This window comes from Balaenoptera musculus, chromosome 1 (assembly GCF_009873245.2).
Source record: "Balaenoptera musculus isolate JJ_BM4_2016_0621 chromosome 1, mBalMus1.pri.v3, whole genome shotgun sequence".
NCBI classification, from domain to species: Eukaryota; Metazoa; Chordata; class Mammalia; order Artiodactyla; family Balaenopteridae; genus Balaenoptera; species Balaenoptera musculus.
This window is the reverse complement of record NC_045785.1, coordinates 170,336,143-170,360,825: the sequence shown is the minus strand read 5'-3', so window position 1 is coordinate 170,360,825 and position 24,683 is coordinate 170,336,143. Positions and strand designations below refer to the sequence as shown.

The 24,683-nt window shown below is 37.3% G+C and overlaps 1 protein-coding gene across 2 annotated transcripts in view; it reads right to left on the bottom strand.

Annotated features, from left to right (window-relative positions):
- The window catches only part of USH2A (usherin), an 816,496-nt gene that overhangs the window by 273,685 nt on the left and 518,128 nt on the right, over positions 1–24,683 (bottom strand). For both annotated transcript variants that reach the window (XM_036853226.1, XM_036853215.1), the window contains exons 40-43: positions 23,844–24,472; positions 13,876–14,210; positions 12,569–12,691; positions 3,654–3,817 (exon numbers count right to left, since the gene is read on the bottom strand). In XM_036853226.1, coding sequence (XP_036709121.1) covers positions 3,654–3,817; positions 12,569–12,691; positions 13,876–14,210; positions 23,844–24,472 — 1,251 coding nt within the window. The remainder of the gene's footprint in view (positions 1–3,653; positions 3,818–12,568; positions 12,692–13,875; positions 14,211–23,843; positions 24,473–24,683) is intronic.

Here is a 24,683-nt window from a genome sequence, read left to right as displayed (position 1 = left end):
CTCAATAAAACTGTAAAAACTTTAAAAAAAAAGTTTTTAGGGGATGAGGACAAGAGCAGCTGGTGACACGGGAGGGAGCATTTGAATAAGGAGGGGTCACTTATGGACCCGCTACCACAGAGAAACAGAATAGGATGGCACTAACAAGAGAGCATTGGATTGGGTCATCATGAGAATGATTTCAAGACGACCAGATCAGTAGAATGCAAGGGAAGAAGGTCAGACCACAGAAGATGCACAAGTGAACAGGCAGAAAGCCAGTGGAAAAGGCACATCCAGTCTATTTGCTTTGGTAACTGGAGTGATGGGTGGGGAAGCAGAGGGACAAGGTGAGCCAATGATGGTGGGTGCTTTCAAAAGAGGTGAGATTTGGGATGATGTATATGGATTGCCACCTGAACAAGGTAAGTTCCAATAAGTCAAAAATTCTTCTAGCTACAAAATCTAGTGGTTTCTGGTTAAGAGAGCAAATGAGGCAGATGCTTTTTATGTGGATTTAAATTTTTTTAATGTGGATGCCTTCATACTTTACAAATTTTCTGGAGAGTTCAGTGAGATATTATAATACAGGAGTTACGTCATTAGTCTTTGTAGTACCAAGGGCCCAGGACAAAAGAGTCAGAAAAAAATGTTCCTGGAAGGAGGAAAGAAAGGAAAGGGAGGGAGGAAAGTAGAAGAGGAAAAGAGAAAGAGGAAAGATGGAAGAAAAAGAGGAAGGGGAGAGATGGATAAGGAGAATGATATGATACAGGATGTGAACGTCTGAAGGTCAGGGGGAACTCCTGACAGATGGTCAAGTGGACAGCACTTGGATGATTTTTTCCATTTCCTCTTTTTTCAGTTCCTTCCTCTATCACTACCTCCAGTGTTTTCTTGCTCTTTTCCGGCTGTCAATGACCTCGTTAGCGAGGAGACCTCAGAAGCGGCACTGCCTTTCTACCCCCTTCCCTCATGGGCATTTTTCACCATTTATTTTAGAGTGAGCAGTCAAAATGGGAAGGATCTCACTAAATCACTCTTGACAAAGTGCTAATAACCATTAAGGCCAAATGCAGGAGAAACAGTCGAAAATGGGATGCTTGAGCTCTAAGTCTGAGTGTGAGAAGTGCTACTGACTAACTGTAATTCGTGGTAAGTTATTAAGTGCCAGTTTCTAACTCCTAGGGCTGCATAAACAATTTAAGTGAAGGTGTTTTTGTCTCTTTTCTTATAAAAGTGGGATTTTCCCCCACTAATATCATTTATCTTCATGGTATTTCACTTAGGTTGAACTATTATCTTTTATTATGGAAAGCAGGGATAAGAACCTCACGTCTATATAGGGACCAGGAAGATAGGGAGGGTGCAGCCTGTGTAAAGGGGAAACCAGTGCCAGCGGATTATTTTCCCTTCAGCAATGTGGGAACAGTTTCACCCAATCATTGGGTTTTTCAGATCAATCCAAAATCATCATCTTTATGTGAAATCTTCTAATTGTTAAATGTTAGCAAAATATTTTTTTTTTCAAATGCTGCTGGCAAAACAATGCATGGAGGTTGGGAGTAAATATGGTCCATGTGCTGGCAGTTTGTAATATTTGCATAAAAATGAACTGAACAGATGCAGGGATGATTTTTCCTCACATGATATCAACACAGAGATGCAAACATTTAAAATGGGTGCTTCTAAAACTTTAATACTTATCTCTGTTAATCTGTGATTGGTAAAAATTTACCAGAGATATTTTGCTATCCAAATGGTGTGCCCATGTGGAGGGTCATAGTTAAGAAAGAATATCTTTTAAAAAATACATTTTATGGTTTTTAATAAGCAAATATTCATAAGCTTATTCATGACTTTCAACCTATAGTTTTGTGCCTTTTAGCGTGTTAGACAAGGTCCAATTTTATCCTACAAATCAAGAAAACATTTGAAATTAAACTTGCAAAAAAGAGGTGGCCCTTTCACAGCGGAGTGACTAGTTAATTTACTTAGGATAGCAGGTTGCAGGAAGGAAGAAAATGATAATGAAACACACTTTCACAGAGCTGACCCTCTTCTGAGAGTTAACCTTTGTGCTCACAAATAGTTATCTGAAAAATTTCTAAGGTATGAATGGAAATAACAGCAGATTGCATTACCTACATCCTGAAGGTCAGAGGTTCAGCTTACCAAGGTAATGAAACTTCAGTGAGCTGCTTCAGATCTATTAGGTTTGTCAGTTTTTATAAGCACGCTTACTTCAGGCATGCAATTATAACATAAAGGACCTATACTGGTGATAATTCAGCCGCCGGATCTTAACAGAAGTATTCAAATGTCAGATGCGGGGGAGGGCGTCCACCTTTCTAAGTAGGTTTTTAAGATGAATCAGGTATTGAGGGCGAAATAGAAAGAGGGAGATGAGTGAAAATATATTATACATAAAAATCCATCTCCAGATAAAAACTTTGTATTTTTTCCCAGAGGTGTCTCAGAAGGTAATCATAAGCATCAATTAACTTATGTTCTTCCATTTAAATGGTTTAAGAGATCCCAGTAGAGGTGACACAGATCATTAGAAATCTGCAACCTTATAAGAACCCTAGAGTGATAGTCTTTTGGTAAAAATGGCTTATTTAGTGGCAATGTAGATCGACATAACCAGTACTAATTTTAATTTACAATTAATGTCACCTAACGCTGGTTTTAATCAACAATTGATATAACATAACAGGGGCAAATTCACTCAAGATGTTCTAAATGAAATAGGAAGCACTTCTCGTCTTAAGCTATAACAAAATCAAAATCAGAAGGTTACGATTGCCCAAGCTGGAGTCATTTTACATCTTTTTATGTACTAGTAGATGATTATCCTAGTAGATACAGTTTACTTTTACAAAACAAATATTTTCATTGGGGGTTTCCAAATCAGATATTTCTCAATATTTGGTAATAGTCTAGCAAGTTTTGATTCAACTATTTGCCAGATCTCAAGTGATCCTTCTAAGAAGGATTACAATACATAGTTCCATGATACAGTCAGTCTTGGTTTTTTCTGATTGTGATAATGGATCACTACAAATTAACAGATCAGCTGGGAAATATTACTCTACTGACCAACCAGATCTGAAATTTCAGTTATTGTGGTTTCTAAAGTTGTGTGAGCTCTTCTAACTGCCTATAAAGTTGTGTTCTGAATGGGCCCAGGGTAAATTGCAGTGTTACTGAGGCAATAACTGTGATGGTGGCAAGTCCAGCGATGGTGGCCAGCCTTCCTTTTCCTGTATCAAGCTGGAATTCTAGCTGTTACCAGTGCTGAAGACAATTCACTTGGAAAAAACCATCATACTTCTGCAATCCTAGTAAATGGATCTTGCTGATAAGTGGTGAATTATGAGATGGGGGCAGAGCTCCCTGCAGGAAAGTGCACAATATTATATCGTTATCAAATTAGTATATGGACATTTCTATCACAACTGGTGTGACAAAAACTACATTCCCCATCCAAAAGGAATGGAAGGAGGAAGAGAAGGCCCAAGAAGGATGGGCAAGTAGGAGAGAGAACTTCCTTTGAGGAAGAATAGCACAGGGAACTTGGCTTTTTGTTTCTGTCATTTTTTAATGTGTCCACTTTAAATTCATTTTGGTACGAATATGGGAAAGGGAAATAAAGATGTAAGAAGCTGACTTACTTGGTTTAGCCCATCTCACGTCTATGGCCGTGTGGTTGAGAACAATTGCAGTGAGGTTGGTTCCTCTCTCCGGAAGCCCGGCTAACGTGGTCACAGTTGCTTCTTGACTTGGTGTAAAACCCACACTGTTGTGTACAAAGACCTTATACGCATACGTTGTAAACCTAAAAGGTTGTTTTTTAAAAATGCATATATAAATTTATCTTTCTGGAAAGCAAACACATTTTCTTTTTCCTCACAAAATACAGATTTTTCCCCCATAGGATGCACCATTTTCTCCCCCCAATACATTTTCTTTATTCTTCCCTGCACAAAAAAGGTAGCATTATTTTTGTAACTCTCAAGCCTTAACCAAAGTGTTAAGAAAATATGTTATTAGCAATGCTAAGCAAATACTGCTATTTAAAACAAACGTGGTTTATCGTTTTGCTCATCCTTATTGTTTTCAGAAGTGCTGAGGATTATAGCTCAATTCAAGATGCAATTACGCATCTGGTAACCTGCCAGCTTTCTATCTGAATTTGATCCAGTGAGTTTTATGTTCTTCTTTTGGAAAACTCATCCATTTTCAAATATCAGACTCCCTCATCACCATTTTCTTCCTATACTTGTGCTTCCTTCCCATAATCTCATTGGCTGAGAGATAAACCCCTAAATTAAATCCTAAAACCGTGACCAAGTATACAGCATTCTCCCACTGAGGGTTTTGCTATGGTGAGCTGTATTTTGCCATTGTGAGAACATATTTACTTGAGTCAATATAGTGGAAACTGAGCACTGCTTTTTGGGAGGAGAAAACTGGACATGGTGACGTCATGGTGATGTCATATATTAAATCAGTAATGGGCTAAAGCCACCGATCCCTCATCCTTTTTGGCTCTTTCGGGCAGAAGACTTATCAGTCTTTCTTTTCTGGGTCAGACTGCCTGGGGAGGAAAATACTATTTACAGACACAGTCAAGCTTTGACTGGACAACAGCTTAGACTGAGAACTTGCTTAAACACATTGTACAACACATGACCCTCCCTGGGGGGCATCCAGTCCTCAGGGAAGACACTAGTCTCAGATCATCACCTTCTTTGGGTTTTAATAGATCATCAAGGATACCTCACATCCAGTGCAGGGCCCAGGGAATTTGTCTCAGTAAGTCACAACTTATTAGTCATGACAACAGAGGGAGGGCGCCGTTTGCAGGACTGTGCTAAATAACTTAGCCAAAATTATGTCAGGAGTTTTACAGCATTTTGCCACCATCCATGTAGAGGAGGTCCGCTTGCCTTACCTTGTTTCTCACTCATGGCCCAAAGGTATTTTTGCAGGGTTTGGCTTCAGCCACATTTAGGACGATGCTCTGCTTATTGCAGCTACAGGTAAAGAATCAGTGATTTCCTTGAAGCTATTTATTTTCTATTTCCCCCAAATAACTACTAACAACAGATCTTCTACATCTCTCTGCTTTACCCCCTCTCCTTGTGTCTTTCTTTCTCTTCTTTTGGTTTTGATGCTATAGTGGGTTGAACTGTGGCCCCCCAGAAGGTATGTTTAAGTCCTAACCCCTAGTCCCTGTGAATGTGACCTTATTTGGAAATAGGTGCAATCAAGTTAGCATGAGTTTATACTGGATATGGGACAGGCCTAAATCCAAAGGACTGATATCTTTATAAAAGAAAGGAGAGGGAAATTTTGTTACAGAGACACAGACACACACAGGGAGAAGGTGTCTATGAGGAGCTGGGGGCAGAAATTGGCATTATGCTGCCATAAACCAAGGAACAACTTTGGCCACCAGAAGCTGGAAGAGGCAAGGAATGATTGTCTTCTAGAGGCTTTGGAGGGAACATAGTCCTGACGGTACTCTGATTCTGGATTTTCAACATCCAGAGCTGTAAGAGAATACATTTCTGTTGTTTGAAGCCGCTCAGTTAGTTTACAACAGCCCTAGGAAACTCATACATATGCTTTCTGGAAAGTGCTAAATAGTCTACACAACAATGACAACTGAAAGATAATAATAACAGTATTTACTGAGTACTTAATATGTGTCAGGAATTTTCTATATGATTAACTCATTCATTCTTCACCATACTATTATAATACCTGCATTGAACATGAGGAAAATAAGGCCTAAAGAGCTAAACCACTTGTCCAAGTCATTGAACTAGTAAGTGGGAGAGTAAAGACTCAAACCTAGACAGTCTGATTCCAGAACCTCCTCTTTTAAACAGGATGCTATGCTGCCAGCATCGTAATGATGGTGATGATGATAAAAATAATAACAAGCACAATGGTCAGTTGATCCATCTATAGTTGGATGATGTCATATCACTGAGGCTTGACCTTTGAGTTATTTTTCTGGCAAAGGGGAGAGATTTTGGCTTACGCATCCAAACAGTCTTGCCAAATTTCCTTTGTGACCACTAGTATGAATGTGAAGGATGGTGAGTCGGGGTTAAGAGGGTAGCAAGTGTGTGACAGTCAAATGACACACAGCTAATGGCTCACATGGGAACTGAACCAGTGACCCTGGCTTCATTAGCTCTCTCCCTGGGTAAAATACTTTTAATTGTGTTTTACTTCCCAAAATGGTTTAAAAGAAATTTAGCTAGAGTCTGGATGCCTAATCTCTCCTGCAATATTTGAAGTTTTCTGCCACATATTTACTCTGTGATAAATTTAGTAACCTTTATGGCTTTAAAGTGATACCATTTTTGTGGTTCTTTATACAAGTGGAATTAAAAACATCAGGCGGCCCTGAAATGGTAAATTGTAAATAAGTTCCGTGGGGCCTTAGTTCTTAACTGTGATACTTTAAGCTATTTCATCATAGTTTAGGTATGGTGAAATGATACAATTTATGTCTGCATAGAAGAAATTTAGGCCACATAAATACATATAACTGGAATGTCCATTTTTAAAGTACAGTTGCCCCTTGGTATCTGCGGGGGGATTGGTTCCAGCACCCCATGGATACCAAGATTTGAGGATGCTCGAGTCCCTTATATAAAATGGCATAGTATTTGCATATAATCTATGCACATTTTCTGTACTTTAAATCATCTCTAGATTACTTATAATACCTAATATAATGTAAATGCTATGTAATAGTTGAAATCACAATGTAAATGCTATGTAAATAGTCACAGGCATGTAGCAAATTTAAACTTTACTTTTTGAAAGTTCCTGGAATTCTTTTCCCAAATATTTTTGATTCACAGTTGGTTGACTCGTGGATACAAAATCTGCAGATGCAGAGGGCTGACTGTAATATTAACATTTTAGAGTGAAAGATGACTTTAGAGTTTATCTGCATTAAATAATGAAATATCTGCTACATTTTACAGATAAGAAACCTGAGACCCAGAGAAGTTAAGGGGCATTGCCTAAGGTCGCACAGCTAAAGAGGATTAGATGGGCCTCTAGTTTATTCATTTCTAATATTAAATTCTTTCCACTATACACTATTATTTTATTGAATTGAGAAATCAGTAGGCATTTCACTTGATGTCATGCATTTGTCTTTTGCATTTTATTTAATTTTCACGGTTAAGGTAAAATTTTAAGGAATAGGATCTTGAACTCCCTTAAATGAACTAACATGTACTGTTTTCATGACATCTGAAACCTAATCTTTGTCAGTAAGTATATATACGTCTGACTACATGGGTCGGTATATGTTTCACCAATTCATGTCAAAAAAGAAAATATTCGTTTGCTTAATGTATTTTGTTCATTTGCTCTAGTATATTGTTTTTAGGTAGACTTGGGTGTTGATATCAGATGGGACATTCCATTTAGTTAATAATAAAATACTTTTAAGAGAAAAATGCTCCATCAGTTGAAATCATATACTCATGCAAAACATATGTATATCAATCAATATCTTCCCTAAATACTAATTGTGTTTCTTGGGTATATTTTGAAAAATGTACCATTTCAAACCCTGTAAGATATAGCTTTTGAAATCTGCTAAGTGAATGAAAACTTATATTAAGTCTATGCTGTAACCAGTAAAACCAACTGTTTGAAGGTCCATTTAGGAATACGAGGCTGTTACAATAGTTATCCCCTAATTGATTAATTTTTTTGAGACTGTTCTCCAGCCCCTCCTTTCATCCACACACAGAAAATGGTGAACTTGTTGTGTAATAGACATGACTCTGGTATTTCTTCCTTGTAAAAGATCATATATATCGAAATTTTATTTATGGAACGAGACTCATTTCAAAGTTCAGTTGTTATTACTCGAATTAGAAAATTAGATTCTGTTTAGATGATAAAGTTTTTAACCTGTTTGTTTATTGACTAGATGATTTTATAAATAAATGAATGGCTCCTTCATAGTTCCTAAAGCATTCAGTCTCATAACTTTCAGGTCACATATAATTTGGTTGGCTAGTGCCACGAAAATCTACCTGTCCAATAGAGAAATGATCCTTACTGAAACTTAGAAAGATGTCTTTTTTTCTTACAAATTATATTGCTCTTTTATGTTTGATACACCATTACTTCATTCATTCACTAATTTGTTCATTCATTCAAAAAATATTTATTAACACTAACAACATGCCAGATACTAAACATAGTGAATGTAATGTCTGTCTTACTGGAGTGTGTGTATGTGTGTATGTATGTGTGTGTGTGTGTGTGTGTGTGCACGTGTGTATACTTATATACATATTTACAGATAAATGTTTTTAAATGAGAACCTCTAAAACATATATTCATTTATTCCTTTTTCTTTCCACATACATTAGAGCATCTAATTTAACCTAATCTAGTCAGGAAGTCTTCACAGAGGAGATAACATTTGGGCTAGGTATTGATGACAAACAGTAATTTGGCCTGTGGAGACATTAATTTAGCCAGTAAGAAGCATTATTCAGGGCAAAATGTGTGGAAGGCTTGTACTTTGAAAGGGTCTGATGTGTTTTGGGAACCAATAAAACCAATTCTTCAGTGCAGCTACAGAATGCCTCAGGTTATTTTCATCAGAATTAAAAATGTGTCAACTTTATTGATGCCCTAACAGAATTCATGTGTCAATATTGTCACCAATATAAATCATGCTTCCGAAAATGCAGGCTATTCAGTTCCTCCTTCTACTAACTCTTCTTCATATCCACCACAATCCAACACATGCTTGAGTACAACATTATACACCAGAGGATTTGAGAAACCTCTGATAGCATACTGTTCCTTACACCCTCAAATCCTTTTGTGGGAATAAATAAATAGGCAAACAAAAATGCAACACTGTTACTGCTTAAATCTGTAATTGTTTAGATTTTCCATTGATGGTGGATACCTTTTCTTTTCCTCACTTATTTGTTGCTGAAAGATTTTTTTTTTCCTAAAAATGCTGCTGAAAATTTTTGCTTTTGGAAATTGAAGAGTAAAGATGATCAATCACCGTTGAAAGTTCTTATGATACTTTTTAGATTGTGAGTGAAAGTTGCAGCTGTCTATTCCTGTAGCTATCTGTACTTATGCTACCAGAATGTGGCACCTAAAATAACTTTGCTGTGATTTCTGTCTTTGTTCTACTATATCATCAACATGAAAAAGAAATGCAAACAAATAAACTAGATTTCTTTCTTTCTTTTTTTTTTTTTTTGAAGAAAACATTAGGCAATGAAACCTCCTATGAAAAAATGCATCCTCCCAGATTTAGAGGTTCATTTTTCTTTTGTGAGGTAAGTTTTCAGATGATGACACTTAGAAAAGGACAGCATGAAGTAAATTTAGAGCAATGAAAAAAAAGCACTGTGACTCTACCATGTTAAATGTGAAACAGATATATTTTTGCTCATTTTGCTCATTTGCTAGGAAATGGTACACCAATGTTGACAGAAGTTGGCTTTCATTCCTAGACCCAACTTTTACTCACATTATGGTATTAAGCAAGAAAATAACAGGCTCTACCTCACATTGGTGGTCATGGAAGAAAGACCTTCCTTCTAACTCACCCTCAGTGTTTATGAAGTTAATTTGTTTACTTAACAGCTACAACTTGAACATGTTTATGTTATAGGAACAGGTGTCATGGAGCTGACCCAGTCTTTCCCTATTAGCAAAGCAGAAAATGTTACTTGTGCACATTTAATCTCATTACAAAGAAGGGGAATGAATGTCACACTCTTCTGAATATCATTCCCCAGAAACTATGTCCTCTTTCAGGGCTTGACACATTTCATTTTTGTAGGTTAAAAAAATCAGAATCTATGTCAGTAAGACTCAAACTTAGATTTCATAGTATATTTATCTTAAGCATTTAAACTTGAAAAGAGTCAAGTCCAACCATTCTTTGAAAACCAGATGAATGTCTATGAATTTTGAATGCTTTCATTTAAAGATAATGCAATTAGAGGATTCTTGAGAACTCATATGAAAGTCTCTTTCCAGACTGTCATTGATAAAGAAATACTTGTAGGAGTTCATAAACAATTGAAAGGAAAAGGAGTGAGAACATGCCTCCCTTCATAAACTCAATGGCAGCTAAGTTATTATAATCTACAAGTCAACATTTTCCTTAAAATAGAGCCTATTATTTCTCATAGCTTGTTCTTCCTTTGTCAGATCCAGAACAGAGAGGAGTTCATGCCATCACTGTGTTTGCAGTGACAAAGTGGTTTATCTGAATAGTTGAAAAAAATCTTTGCTAGTGCTAGCAGAAAAAAAAAAAATCTCTTGACATTTAGTATTATGAGGCTAGTCAAAATATCACCTCAGCACATTTTGTTATATGTATACTTCCTTTCTAGAAGCAGCTGTCATCAGTATGTTTATGTCAACTTATGTTTCAATCTAATTTGTGGGGATTTAACTTAATTTCTTTCCTTACATCTTCGATTTGGACTTCTCATTAAAAATCCTTACAAGCATCATTAAAAATTCAATAATAAAATTTTGGCCTTGGTCCTAATTCCTTAATAAGTTTTCATTGCTTCTATGAAGAAACAAAATTAACTTTCTGAGACTTATTCTGTTTTTCTGCCAACTACCTCATGGTTAAAAGTTAGATTCAGTAATGTTAGATAGTCAAGTCTTCTTTATTTTGGAAATTGCTATATTTCAGGCACTTAGAGTTCACAGATCATAGAAAGTTACTTTTCCATACGATTTCCCTAGGTAGTGATGGTGTATCTGTAGTTAACTGTGATGATAGCAATTAATACATGTATGAGTGTGTGTGTGTGTGTGTGTGTGTGTGTGTGTGTGTGTGTGTGTGTGTGTGTGTGTGTGTGGTTTTCTCCACTAGACTGTGAGCTCTTTGAGGGCAAGGGCTATGCTATTCATCTTTTGTTCCTTATCACAATGCCTGTCAGCATATAGGAAGCAAAAAGAAATTGCTGAATAAAATGAATTTCTTCAACTGAAGTCATCATTATACAGCAATGCTGGATTAAGTAAATAATGAATTGAAAATAGTGGAGAAGAGTCTAGGGACCACGATAATTTAGGTTGAACCAAAAGGATATGCTAGTAATTGATCCTTTTTAGCTTACAAAAATGGCAATTTTATATGGTTCATTCTATTGTTTCCTTAGATTTACGTGCAGCCTCTCTTCAAGAACCTCACCGAACCTGTAATGTTTTCCTACCAGGACCCTTTCAGATGGACAGGAGAATTTTCCTTAGTTTTACTCATTCCCCAAAGATAAGAACATCACAGTTAATATTCCTAAGGCACAGAGCAATGAATACCCAACTCTTTACACATTACTAAAAGTATTCTTTCATTTAGCATCTATTGGCACACCCACTGTGTGCCAGGCACTACGGTGGAGATTGTGATACAGAAGTCATGAAGACAAGGCCTTGTTCATGGTGGATCTGACAGTAAAATGGGGTGTCCAGACAAGTAGCCAGGCCAGTACAAAGACAGTAGTGATTTGTAAGGGGTGTGCTATGGAAATACATTAAGGAAGCAGCTGATTCAGACCAGGAAGAGGGTGCTCTAGGAAACTTCCAGGCCAAGACTTGAAGGACGGTAGACAGAGGGAAATGGCAGCTATGGGGAGAAGCTGAGGGGTGGGTGTTGCCTGTTAGAGGTGCCGAATGCAATATTAACGTGGCTGAAGCACAGAGGCCCAGCAGAGGAAGAGGGGAGACAAGACCAGATTGTAAACAGAGTTCAGAGTAGAGCTAGTCAGTGTGAGTCTAGAAGCATAACCCACCTGATAGAAAAGTCATTGAGCAATATGTCTTAAAAGTGTTCCTAAAATAATCTTGTGATTTTTTGAAATTTGATTACATTGCTTGATTCATGAAGGTTTAGACTTCACCTAATCCCATCCAATCTCCTCATTTTATAGACAACAAAAGTGAAGCCCAGAGAAGTTAAGTGACTCCCCTAAGGCCACAAAGCTAGTCCTCCAGCACAGGATGAAACCAATACCACCCCTCCTTACTCTCCCGTGGGGTACTCTTTTCTGACATTGCCTATTTGCCCATTTCTTGATCTCTTAGAACTCCAGATTGAATTCTTTCAAGTCCCAAGCCTGTTAACTAAATAATTTTTGTGAATTAAATCAATGATTTATAGCAAATTATTTCCTCAAAAAGCAAGCATTTTACAAGTGGCCCAAAATTTCCCCAGTTTTGACCATGTTCAACATTTCCAGATTTCGCTATTACGTGTCTGGCTAGAGCTGTGACAAAGGCAAGAGGCTAAGGCTCAAACACCTACAAACTTGACTTCAAAAGGCTTATTTGAAGCGTGCAGTTAAGATGGCAAATATTAAACATGCTGACTGTTGCAGCTCAATGATTAATGCCACAGATAATAACCAAACATGTTTTATTGCATAACTGATAACTGGCTCACACAATGAAGACACTCAGATTCTTTGAACTATTCAACATGCCCCAAACTAAATGCCAGCATTTATTTTTATAGTTTTTGTCATCTCACCTGCTAAGACCCTTATCTTCATAAAACCACTGAGTTCCTGAATAAATATTGTGCCACAGATTTAAATCTTCTGGGGGATTTGATGCAAGTGGTTGCTGGATTTTACGTCTCAGAAGCTCATATCTAAAGCAGAAGAGAAGCAGAAAGACCGGGATTATCTCAACTAATGTTATTACCAAAATTCAGGTTGTCTCACGGTACGAGTGTGTGGGGTGTATGTGTAAGCGTAAAGAAAACATCTTCATTTTCTTTTTTTCAGATAATCTTTTTTTTTTTTTTTGGCCCAAGTGTCATCCGTGTTGCTAACGAACAATTAGCTACATTCACATTTTACTATTATCAGTAAAATGATAACATTTAGATTTCTTCTCTATCAGATTTGCCAAAACTTTATTGCCAGTTTCACACAAAATAGAATTACAAAAAGCTTATAAAGTTAATGATTTCCTAAGACTTCTACCATCAATACTTTATAAACAATGATAATATTATTGACTCCATAGTCTTGCCTAAGTGTCAAGTGGTTATAAAGCCATTTCAGAACCACAGTTCTTTTCTTTCATCTTATCTATATTCCTGACCACATGCTTTACAAGTTTCCAGATAATAATAACATGCCAAAAAATTATTGTGCTATCTTTAGAATTTTGAGGCATACTTGTGCAAATGTGTCATTTAGAACATGCATCAAGCTTGCTTAACATATAATAAAGATATAATTTGAAAATCAAGAGAGGGGCTGTGTAGAGAAGCATTACAGAACAGCGATTGTTGTTTCGAGGGTTTTTAGTTCCTCACAATATCATGATATTTTTACCCTGATGATCTTTTTATGGTTCCATATAAGTCAAGATACAGAAGATGAAACTGTATGAAAATTATGAGTGAGGCAGACATAGAGAACAGACCTGTGGTTGCCAAGGGGGAGGGGGTTGGGGGAGGGAAGGATCAGGAGTTTGGGATTAGCAGATGCAAACTATTATATACAAAATGGATGAACAACAAGGTCCTACTGTATAACACAGTGAACTATATTCAATATCCTGTGAGAAACCACAATGGAAAAGAATATAAAAAAGAATGTATATATATATATATATGTATAACTGAGTCACTTTGCTGTACAGCAGAAATTAACACAACACTGTAAATCAACTACACTTCAATAAAAAAAAATGTTATGAGTGAGGAATATCCAACAAGGAATTAGTTCAATGTTCCTATGTGAGGAAAAGCCTCCTTCCTCCCTTCCTTCCCAGAGAGATAAGACCGTAACAAAATCCAAAAGCACCGTCACTTTCTCTTACCTCAAATTGGGTCCATTTGGCCTGGTTGGTGGCTGCCAAGAAATGCCCACATACGACTCACTTAGTGGAACCACGGACAACGGGCTAAGATCCTGAGGCAGGGTGGGATGGGTGTTCGCATGGGTAGGGAAACTCTCTGTGCACCCCCCTAGATACCCATTACCCCCTGAGCAAGCCACAATGGTGACAGAATAATTAGTGAAAGGAATCAGATGAGTAACGACGTGACTGAACACAGAGGAAGTAACGTTGGTGACTGTGATGCGAGGGTCAGGCATGCGGATCTCGTAGGTAAGGATGTCTCCATTCAGGATAAGTGGGGCTCTCCAAGTGACCTGAAATAAAACGTAAGCTTAGCACCAGTGTGACAACACAGGAACAGAGCAACTGCAGTTCACAAGGCCTGGCATTTTGCTCTGCCTTGTTTTCAGTTAAGTCACTTTCTAGATACCCACTTTCGACTTCGCCCTTTGCACTAGACAGTAATGAAGGGTTTCGGATCAATTAGCAGTACACCAGGAACTAGAAGAAATGCTGTTTCCTGGGTTGGGCTTTTAGTCTGGAGACTTTCTAAGATTGTCAGACTAATACACACCTTAGTGATTCATCTCCACCATGGGTGCCCTGAAGGACAGAGAGCACACACATGGAGAGAATTCACACATCCACACGCATCAATGGGGTGGCAGCAGGATTTGATAGTTTTCTTGTTTATAACTCAATTAAACGAAACGTCAGAACTCCTTGCTTTGCATTATTAGTGTGTACTTTAAATATGTCACTATTCTTGTTTTTTTTTTTTTGGATGGTGGTGGGAGGGTGCAGAAATCATTCTTTGCATTTTCTGAGGATGCCCTGTTGAGTTCCTGAGTCTCACTAGTGCATAATATAACAAGTAAAGCAATAACAACACATCCTGTTCTCAAAGACAAGAGACATGTGGAAAGCTTTAAAAAGGCAAGCAAAGAATGATCCTGTTTAAATCATAGACATGAACATCAGAAGAAAGAAACACTGTTTTCTAATAATGTTTAACGTTGCTTTTCTTTTCTGGCTAAATATTGTAAGGGCATAGTGCTAACCCACTCATGCTCTTATGGGGGACAAAGGACCCTAGAAAAATGTGCATAAGTCGTTAAAAGATTACTTATTTATATGCTATCACGGATCATCTTTTTTGTGTTGCCTTGCAATGTTCCTTAAATTTTGGAGTGTATATCCCATCTCCCCAGTAGACTGTAAGCTTCTTGATAGCAGGGCCTAAATTGTACACCCATTTAGTGCCATACTCCCAGAGATGGAGTTCCGGAAGTAATAGCAGTCATGGCTATCTCCATTATGTTTTTCCTTAGCATACAGCTATTTTAAAACTTTCAAAGAGTTTTCCACAAAGTGATATACTGATACCTACATTTTTAGTTCTATACAAATTCAAAGTCTGAAAGGCATAATAGAAAAATGAGAATGGAAAAGGATGAACCAAAATTTTCTATCTTAAAGAGAAAAAATTTCCTCCAGAAGGAATCTGACCTGAGATATTTGTAGGGTATTCTTCCTAATTCTTGGTGACAAAATGGGCCTCTACCAGATGTCAATGGGCAGTTGCTTGATGATTACGGTCCTAACTTAAAATTAACAAGGACCTGACATCTACTCCAACTTTACTACATGGCTTGAAATCATTGCTGATTTTAAAACCTTTTTCTGGACTTCCCTAGTGGTGCAGTGGTTAAGAATCCACCTGCCATTGCAGGGGACATGTGTGGGTTCGAGTCCTGGTCCGGGAAGATCCCACATGCCGCGGAGCAACTAAGCCCGTGAACCACAACTACTGAGCCTGCGCTCTAGAGCCCGCAAGCCACAACTACTGAGCCCGCGTGCCTAGAGCCCGTGCTCCGCAACAAGAGAAGCCACCGCAGTGCAACAAAGAGTAGCCCCCGCTCACCGCGACTAGAGAAAGCCCGTGTGCAGCAACGAAGATCCAACACAGCCAAAAATAAATAAATAAAAATTAACAAACAAACAAACAAAAAACCAAAAACACTTCTCAGAGAGTTCCACACTGTGCTGGTGAAGAGAAATTTTAGATGAGTTCCTTATGAGCACAGAGGATTTGCCTGGATGGAGGAGAGATCAAAGAAGCCTAATGCAAGCAAAGTTTATAGAGCAGACATAGGATTCTATTTGTTTGGGGGGTGCTGTGCTCTTTGTGGACTTCAGAAATAAGTCAAGGTCCTATTTACAGGGCTTCCTGGTACTTGTCACGCAAATGGAAAAGGAAGGGTTATCACAGCTCAATTCTACCTGATTCACACGTGGAATACCACTTGCCTCTGGAACTAGACTATTCTGAGAGTTCAGGTCAAGGCTTGGCAGTCCTTGAAAGAATCCAAACTTTGGAGGTAGTCTGTGTTAGCAGTTGAGCTGAGAGTGAATTGATTTGGAACTCAGTTGTTGAGTCTAAGAAAAGCATTCATAAAATAAACCCTAAATAAGATGTCAACCAGAGGAGATTAAGCGATGTGATGTAATGATTCTGGAGACAGTCATTTGAAGAGCTAAAAAATCCCTGTGTTCTCTAACTATAAATGTTTGCATCCAGAAATTGGTTATTTTTCTCACTTAAAAAGTTACAGACTTAAGAAGATGCATCTTTTAAAAAATTTTATAAATTTATTTATTTATTTTATTTTTGGCTGCGTTGGGTCTTCGTTGCTGCACATGGGCTTCCTCTCTAGTTGCGCGAGCGGGGTCTACTCTTTGTTGCGGTGCACGGGCTTCTCACTGCGGTGGCTTCTCTTGTTGCGGAGCACGGGCTCTAGGCGCGTGGGCTTCAGTAGTTGCAGTACACGGGTTCAGTAGTTGTGGCTCGCAGGCTCTAGAGTGCAGGCTCAGTAGTTGTGGCACATGAGCTTAGTTGCTCCGCAGCATGTGGGATCTTCCCGGACCAGGGCTCGAACCTGTGTCCCCTGCATTGGCAGGTGGATTCTTAACCACTGCGCCACCAGGGAAGCCCAGGAAGATATATCTTTTTGACAGTACTGAGTTGGAAGACATGAATCTACTTCCACAGAAAATTTTTATAAGGAATTTTATAGCAAGGTGGAGAAGGCCATTGTCATTGTAGTGAGTAGGCTATCAGAAATGGTATCTAATTTGATCATCCTCCTGAAAATATCCTGGAGCTATTACCAAAAATAAATGTGTCCAAGCTTTTTAAAGAGCCAGTTAGTTAAATATTGGATTCTATTCTTTCCAATGCTTAAGACTACATTTACTAGAGTGTGGCTAAAATATGTGAGATTAAAACTTTCATTCAGTTTAATTTTCCATGGCCTTTTATATATCTATTGTTAATAGAAAGGATTATAAAATATTGTTGCAGCCCAAAAAACTCAGACCCAAGAGCATGTTCCTGGCCTAATAAGCAAAAGGAATGTTCTCTAAAACAAGACTTTTACACTGAAATTTTCTAAACAGAGTTGTAGTTTCTGGCTTGGAATAAAATGTTTATTTTGGAGTTGCTTTGCCAACAATGTTGATTTCTTTTATTTGAGTGGTTCTTAATTGCTTAGATTTCAATTCTCTGTTTAGTTATTGCAAATTTGCAAAAAATAGGACAGGTGGGTAGGTGTTTAAGGAGCTACTGACTTTTACCTATTTGTTCAGATCCCTGAAGAGTGGCCCTAAACAATCAAGGGACCTACAAGATCCTGGTTGTAAGCAAAAATTTATGGAATGTAGGTTAGATGATTGGCTTCGGGACTGAAAAAAGTAACACACATAAACATTGTAACTTATTTCTAATTTCTTTAACTCCATCAAACCATATTTAAGAACTTTATGAATAAGAGGATTTATGAAGATTGATATAATGGGTTGAGAATGGGCTAAGAATAAATATCCTTGATATTTGATGTAGGTTATTCAACAAAAGCTGTGAGAGTTGGAGCAAAACACTTAACATCTCTGGGCCTCAGTTTCCTTGTATCTAATGTTAAGAGACAATCCTTGCCCTCATATCTAGATAGAAGATTTTATAATTCTAAGACTACTTAATCAATACAAAATATGAATGACCACAGGGCATGAGAGTTTGGTAATATTTGACTCCATATGGTAATTCCTCTCAACAACTGACTCCCCGGCAAAGCTTCTCATACAGAGCAAGGTGTACAATAATATTTGTTGAAATGAAATTAAATTTTTCCTTTAAGATATCTTCCTTTCCTTTTAAGGTTGTTAATATTAATTGTTTTACTTCGGATATTTGATTTGCATTTTGCATTCAGAGAAAAAACCAAAGATATTGATACATACAGGAAAATAAATTATGGTCCTTCACCTCGACCTCCTCCCGTCCCTCCCCATTCCCACCCTTTAAAGGTGAAAAGGTGATAGCTTTGAATCTATTCTCCCATACTTTCTCACACAGCAAATATATCCACACATAGGTAAGTTTTCTCTCTCTCTTTTAATTTTTTTTCTGGAAAAATTTTATTTTATATCCATTATTAATCTGTAACTTGCTTTTCACACTCAACTAGAGATCAGGGACACACCCTATCATGTTTTGTGTTGCATAATATTCCTTTCATGGCTGAAAACAGACTATTCAGTTATCCTACTGACTTGACTTTACTGTTAAAAACCATATTTGAAAATGTATGTATACATACGACTGTACTTTTTTTTTTATTTTAAAAAAAATTTTGGCTGTGCTGCACGGCATGTGGGATCTTAGCTACCCAACCAGGGATCCAACCTATGTCCCCTGCGTTGGAAGTGTGGAGTCTTAACCCCTGGACTGCCAGGGAAGTCCCTGTACTTATTTATTATTGTATAGGTTAGCAAGAATTGCTATACCAAAATGTATGTTTAATTTTAATCATTATTGATGGATTACTTTCCGAAAAGTTTGAAGTAATTCACTTGATCACAAACAACGTAAGAAAATGTCCATGATTTGTGTCCCCACAAATTCTTGAAATTACTGCTCCTTTTAGAGATCAGATTTGTGGTTACCAGAGGCAGTGGTGGGTGAAGGTGGTCAAAGGTGAAAACTTCCAGTTATAAGATAAATAAATACTAGGGTTGTGATGTACAACACGATTAATACAATTAACACTGTTGACATTACATATGAAAATTGTTAAGAAAGTATTGGGTTGGCCAAAACGTTTGTCCGGAATTTTCCATAAGATGTTACAGAAAAACCCGAACAAACGTTTTGGCCAACCCAATAAATCCTAAGAGTGTTATCACAAGGAAAAAATTTTTTCTTTTATTTTGTATCTATAGGAGATGATGGATGCTCAATAAACTTATTGTGGTCATCATTTCATGATGTATGCAAGTCAAATGATTATGCTGGACCCCTTAAACGTATACAGTGCTTTGGGTTAACTCTATCTGAATAAAACTGTAAGAAAAAAAAAGAAATTACTAATCCTTTTGGTCTTGCCAGTATTACTTTATTATTTCTTTAATTTGTAGTCCCTTGACTTTTTTAAGATATAAATATTTTCAAACATTATTAACTCTTTGTATATCCTCTATCACGTTATTTATCCATATTTTATATTTTGTTTTCTGTTGTCTTTCTTTCATGTTATTAGAAGTTCTTTGTTTATTATAGGGAAATAATTTATTTTTCTATACTGTCTTATAGATGTATTTTCCCAATCTATCTTTTGAAGTTTAACTTTTTTTTTGAGGAATCTTATATCTTGCAAAAACCAAGTTGTTTTCTAGCTAAATATAACTATCTATTCTTTTAAGGCTGCAGGGTTTGCCTGTGAAATGGGGATAATAATAGCCTTTATCTGACAGGGTTGTAGTAAGGATTCAATGAGAGCAATTCCTGGAACTTAATATGAACTCAGTGAATATTAGTTGTCATTATTATTTTATTTCCTTCCATATTCTGTAATATCCTATATGGGAAAAGAATCTGAAAAAGATTGTATATATGTATATGCATAACTGAATCACTTTGCTGTACACCTGAAACTAACACAACATTGTAAATCAACTATACTCCAATATAAAATAAAAATTAAATTTAAAAAAGAATTTATAATTTTTTAGCGGTTTGATTTAAGCAGATATCAAAGACCAGCCCATCTTCAAAAACAGGTGAGGGGGCTTCCCTGGTGGTGCAGTGGTTGAGAATCTGCCTGCCAATGCAGGGGACACAGGTTCGAGCCCTGGTCTGGGAAGATCCCACATGCCACGGAGTGACTAGGCCCGTGAGCCACAACTACTGAGCCTGTGCGTCTGGAGCCTGTGCTCCACAACAAGAGAGGCCGCAATAGTGAGAGGCCCGTGCACCACGATGAAGAGTGGCCCCCACTCGCCGCAACTAGAGAAAGCCCTCTCACGGAAACGAAGACCCAACACAGCCAAAAATAAATGAAAAAAAAAAAAAAAAAAACCAGGTGAGAATGATGATTAAGACTTAATTCTTTTTACTTTGGTTTATTATCAACCTGTAAATGAGCAACGCTAAGAGTACACACCATAGCAAAGCTGTGCGTGGACACCATCTGGGGGACAGGATTATTGTTCCTTGTGGCACACACACCAAGGCTGGTGGTTTTGGCGATCTGAGCCAAGAGAGGACTCTTCTACCTGAAAAGCTGAGAGCTGCAGGCCTGCTCTTTCATTCTGCTTTAGCCGTGGGAAGGTGGGCCTGCGAATGGGGCTGTCAGAGTTCAGAGGCTCATGTTATCACCAAAAAGCATTTTTTTTTTTTTTGCTGCGTCACAGTTATTCAACTTAGTTATTCTATGTTTTATTTTTATTAGTCCTCAATCGTACTCAAGACTCCAGTGGAATAAATTTATAAATTGACTTTTTCCTAATCTGGTTTCATGTTGAATATTTGTTAGAAATGGCTACTGAATCTTACAAGTCTTTTTTCTTCATCTATTGATAAAAAAAAATTGGGCTTTCTCTTTTAATCAGTTGATTTAAGTAGTATGTTGATAGATTTCCTGATGTTGAACCAAACTTACATTGTTAGAATCAGACCAGATTTGTCCTGGTATACCATTCTTTTAATATACTCCTGAGTTCAATTTGCTAATATTTTATTTAGAAGCTTTGGCTCTATAGTCACAATATGAAATTAGTCTATAGTTTTACTGAACTATCTTTTTCAGGTTTTGGTATTTTTTTTTACCAACTTTATACAATGAAATGAATTTTCTTAAAGTGATTAAATATCACATCAAAGTGCATGGCTTTCACACAACTGCTTTGGCAATATATATTCTTTTCCTTGTAATCAAATAAGATATTAAGAATGTAATTTTGATATGCAACTTTCCCTTTTTCTTTTTTTAAAAATTTATTTTATTGAGGTATAGTTGATTTACAATATTAAACCAACTATAACTTCTGCTGTACAACAAAGTGATTCAGTTATACATATATATATGTGTTATCTTTCATATTCTTTTCCATTATGGTTTATTACAGGATATTGAATATACTTCCCTGTGCTATACAGTAGGACCTTGTTGTTTATGCAACTTTCCCTTCCTAATGCTCATGTCTATGCCAAGTTATCTCTTTATACTTACTAAGATGCTACTTTGGGTTATTTTCTAGTTGGCCTAAGTATGTGAAGTTTCCTTGCTTTCCCTATTAGATGCAAGCTCTTACAGGTAGAGTGGTGGTGAAAAGACCACATGGTACAAAATGGGAAGAACTAGGGTGAAATACCAGTCCATTTCCTTTATTATCTCCCAACCTATCAGCTGGTACTGTTTATTCCTGATTTGTTTCTTCCCTCAAGTCTTTTTCATTTCTGGGCATTTTATATATCTGTTTATGTTGTTTTGACTAAAATGTACACTCCATGAAGGTGGGGATTTTGATTTGGTCACTACTGTATCCTCAGTGCCTAAAAGAGGCACTCATAAAGATTTATAGGTGCTCAATAAAGGTTAGTAGAACAGAAATTATTATTATTGTGCCAATAATGTTACTGACAATTTTCTTCATCCTAATATTTGCAATGACTCTATGAAATAAATGTTGAATAAATTTCTTAACCAATGCATTCATGACCATCTTTCTGTTGTTCCTCATATTTTATCCATTTGCAATTTTAACTTTTAAATCTTATATTTCATAAAGAGAAATCACTGTATTGCTGTCACATTGCCTCTGTTTACCAGATAAGCATATCACGAAGACATTGACTTTGGCAGTCTGAAGATCTTTTTGAACCTAATGTAAGCCCAAAATTCTGAAGCATAAATATGTTGTTTTAATATTATTTAAACACATATAATCCAATACTAGATTCAGCTGAATATTCCTGATGACTCTCTTCATTGATAACTGCTGATTTTCTAGTTATAAAGTGAGAATTAATAAAAGGTTTGAAGTTTTAAAAACTATCACTAATGTCCAATGTCTGTATATTCCAAGCACCTTCTTAGAGACTTTTAGATCCCTGACCTGGTGAGTGCCTGTGAGATTCTGCTCCCAAGCCAAGCTAATCTAAACTTTACTTTAGCAGGTTGACAAGCCATGTACATTGTCTTATTCCTGGATGAGGTTACAAAATCCAAAGAGGAAGGAAAAAAAAAAAGAATGAAAGAAAAAGGCAATTTGTCTTGAATACTTTTGATCACTGTTTATAGATGCTGAATCACATAGAATTGGGCATTGAGCCATTATTTTTCTGAAAATATTTATCATTTTTCAGATCTGCCTAGTTATTAAACTTTTGTTAGAAAGAATCCAGAAAAAAGTCCATTATCTAGCTTTGCCTTTGTGAAGGGACTGTGTTTATGTCACATCATATTGATTGGTACTGCTACTGAAGTTTTGCAAAATTCCCTTAGGATTGAAAAGAAAAGTCATTTCTGGAATGACGAATAACTCTAGGTTTGTCTGGGGTTTTCCTTTGGTTTGTTTTGCTTTTCCTTTGAATGAAGAACAATTCTTAAGATTGCCCAATTCATATAATAAACATCGTACATCATGTCCTTCAAATTAATTTCCTTTTAGTGTTTTATCAACAGAATTCTATACATTTGTGGTATTTCTATCAAGAAGGCATGTTGCTTTGACCAATCTCATGTTGAAACTAAGACAGACTTATAAAAATCGATTCTAGTTTCTAGGTTCAATTAAATTTCTTCAAGAATTTACACTATTTAGCATCACCCAGTGTTTGCTTTTGGTGGGAGCAAGAGAACACACAACAGAGATTCGAGTAATAATTTCAGCAGATGAACTTTGCTGTTATGCAAATGCCTTTGTTTTGTGCTCTGGTGAGCAAGCTGCTGCACCAATGCTTTTGGCAGTAGTACAAGATTGAATCCATGGAAGCATGTGTGTATTTACACAAAAGAGGCTTCTAAGCTACAAAACTCCCTCCTGTTTGGTTACACTAATTTCCCTTGAATGAAGTTTGTATGCAAGCCAAAACAATGGTAGTTATCCTGTGCTCTAGGGTTCATTCCCAGTAGAGTGAAGTGAATAATTGAGCAGTTCCTAGATAGCCCTGTAATCGGCTATTTTTATTTCTTTCCCCATCATCTTGATCCTTTGATCATTAAAAAAAAATCAGAATATCGGTAATTGGAACTTTTGTTAATACACTAATCCCTTCCCCCGTATTTCCCCACCTCCTCTCATTTTCTGATCTATTTAGATCTGACGTGGTGGTTAAGCTAAGCATCCCACGGTGGCATTCAAAGGATTTCAGGTGTGTGAGGCAAATGCAAGCATCTCAACAATATAATTAAGGGGTTACAGGCAGAAATGAAAAACTGACATCAAATTCAAGATAGTTTGGGCCAAAGGCCAAAAACCCGGTTTCTCCAGTGAATGCCTAAAACAACACATGTGTGCGTTTTGTCAGTAGATGGCTCTGTTCAACACAGAGTCAATCCAGGGTAAATTCCTATGTCTGCAGTGGAGACAGACACGCCGTATCTTACCTTGGCTGCGTCGGGTCCTAGCACATCCACCACGGGGGGCTGCACCCCAGCAGGTCGTGAGGGTCTCGTGGTCACTTCTGCCCAAGCGCTGCTGTTTGTCCCTCCTCCAAGAGTGCTCATCAGGACCCGATACTCATATTTTGTCCACGGGCTAAGAGCAGAAGTCTTGTCGATAAATCTCATGGGATGACCTCTCGGGAGAGTCACCAGGGTAGTAGCTTCTTCCTTCCCTTCGACTCTTCTCTCAATTGTGAAGTTCTCCACCAAGCCGTTGGGATGGGTGGGGGTTTGCCAAGATATAATCACGGACGTTGGGGTATCGGAGAACAGCTCTGGTCTCGGGATACCTTCTGGTGCATCTGGGAGTGTCCATACAGTCTGGGACTCTGGTGACAGGGAACACCCTTTTGAAGTACAAGCTTCTACTTGAAATGTGTAGGCTGTATATGGGCGCAAATGGACCACTGTGCCATTAGTGACATTTCCGGAAGTTTTTAAGTAGAGACGGCCTTGTTGGTGAATGTTATAATGGGTAATGATCCCATTGCACTTTAAAGGATGCTGCCAGGTGACCAACATCATTCTTGACTTCACATCCCGAAGAATCGGAGGGTCTATAGGTCCAGGTTCTACAAAGTAGAAAAAAAAGTAAGACACGATACCTCTTAGAAACTCTCCACATCTCCTCAAAACAAAACTAAAATGAGTGATAACTCTCCTACCAGAGTATGAAATTGGACACTTGGTAAAGGCCAATGAGTAAGTGGCTAAGTGTCTCTTACACATTTACTCTTAAATGTGTGAGAAGTATGTACTTGTTGAACATTATCAAATTCAATT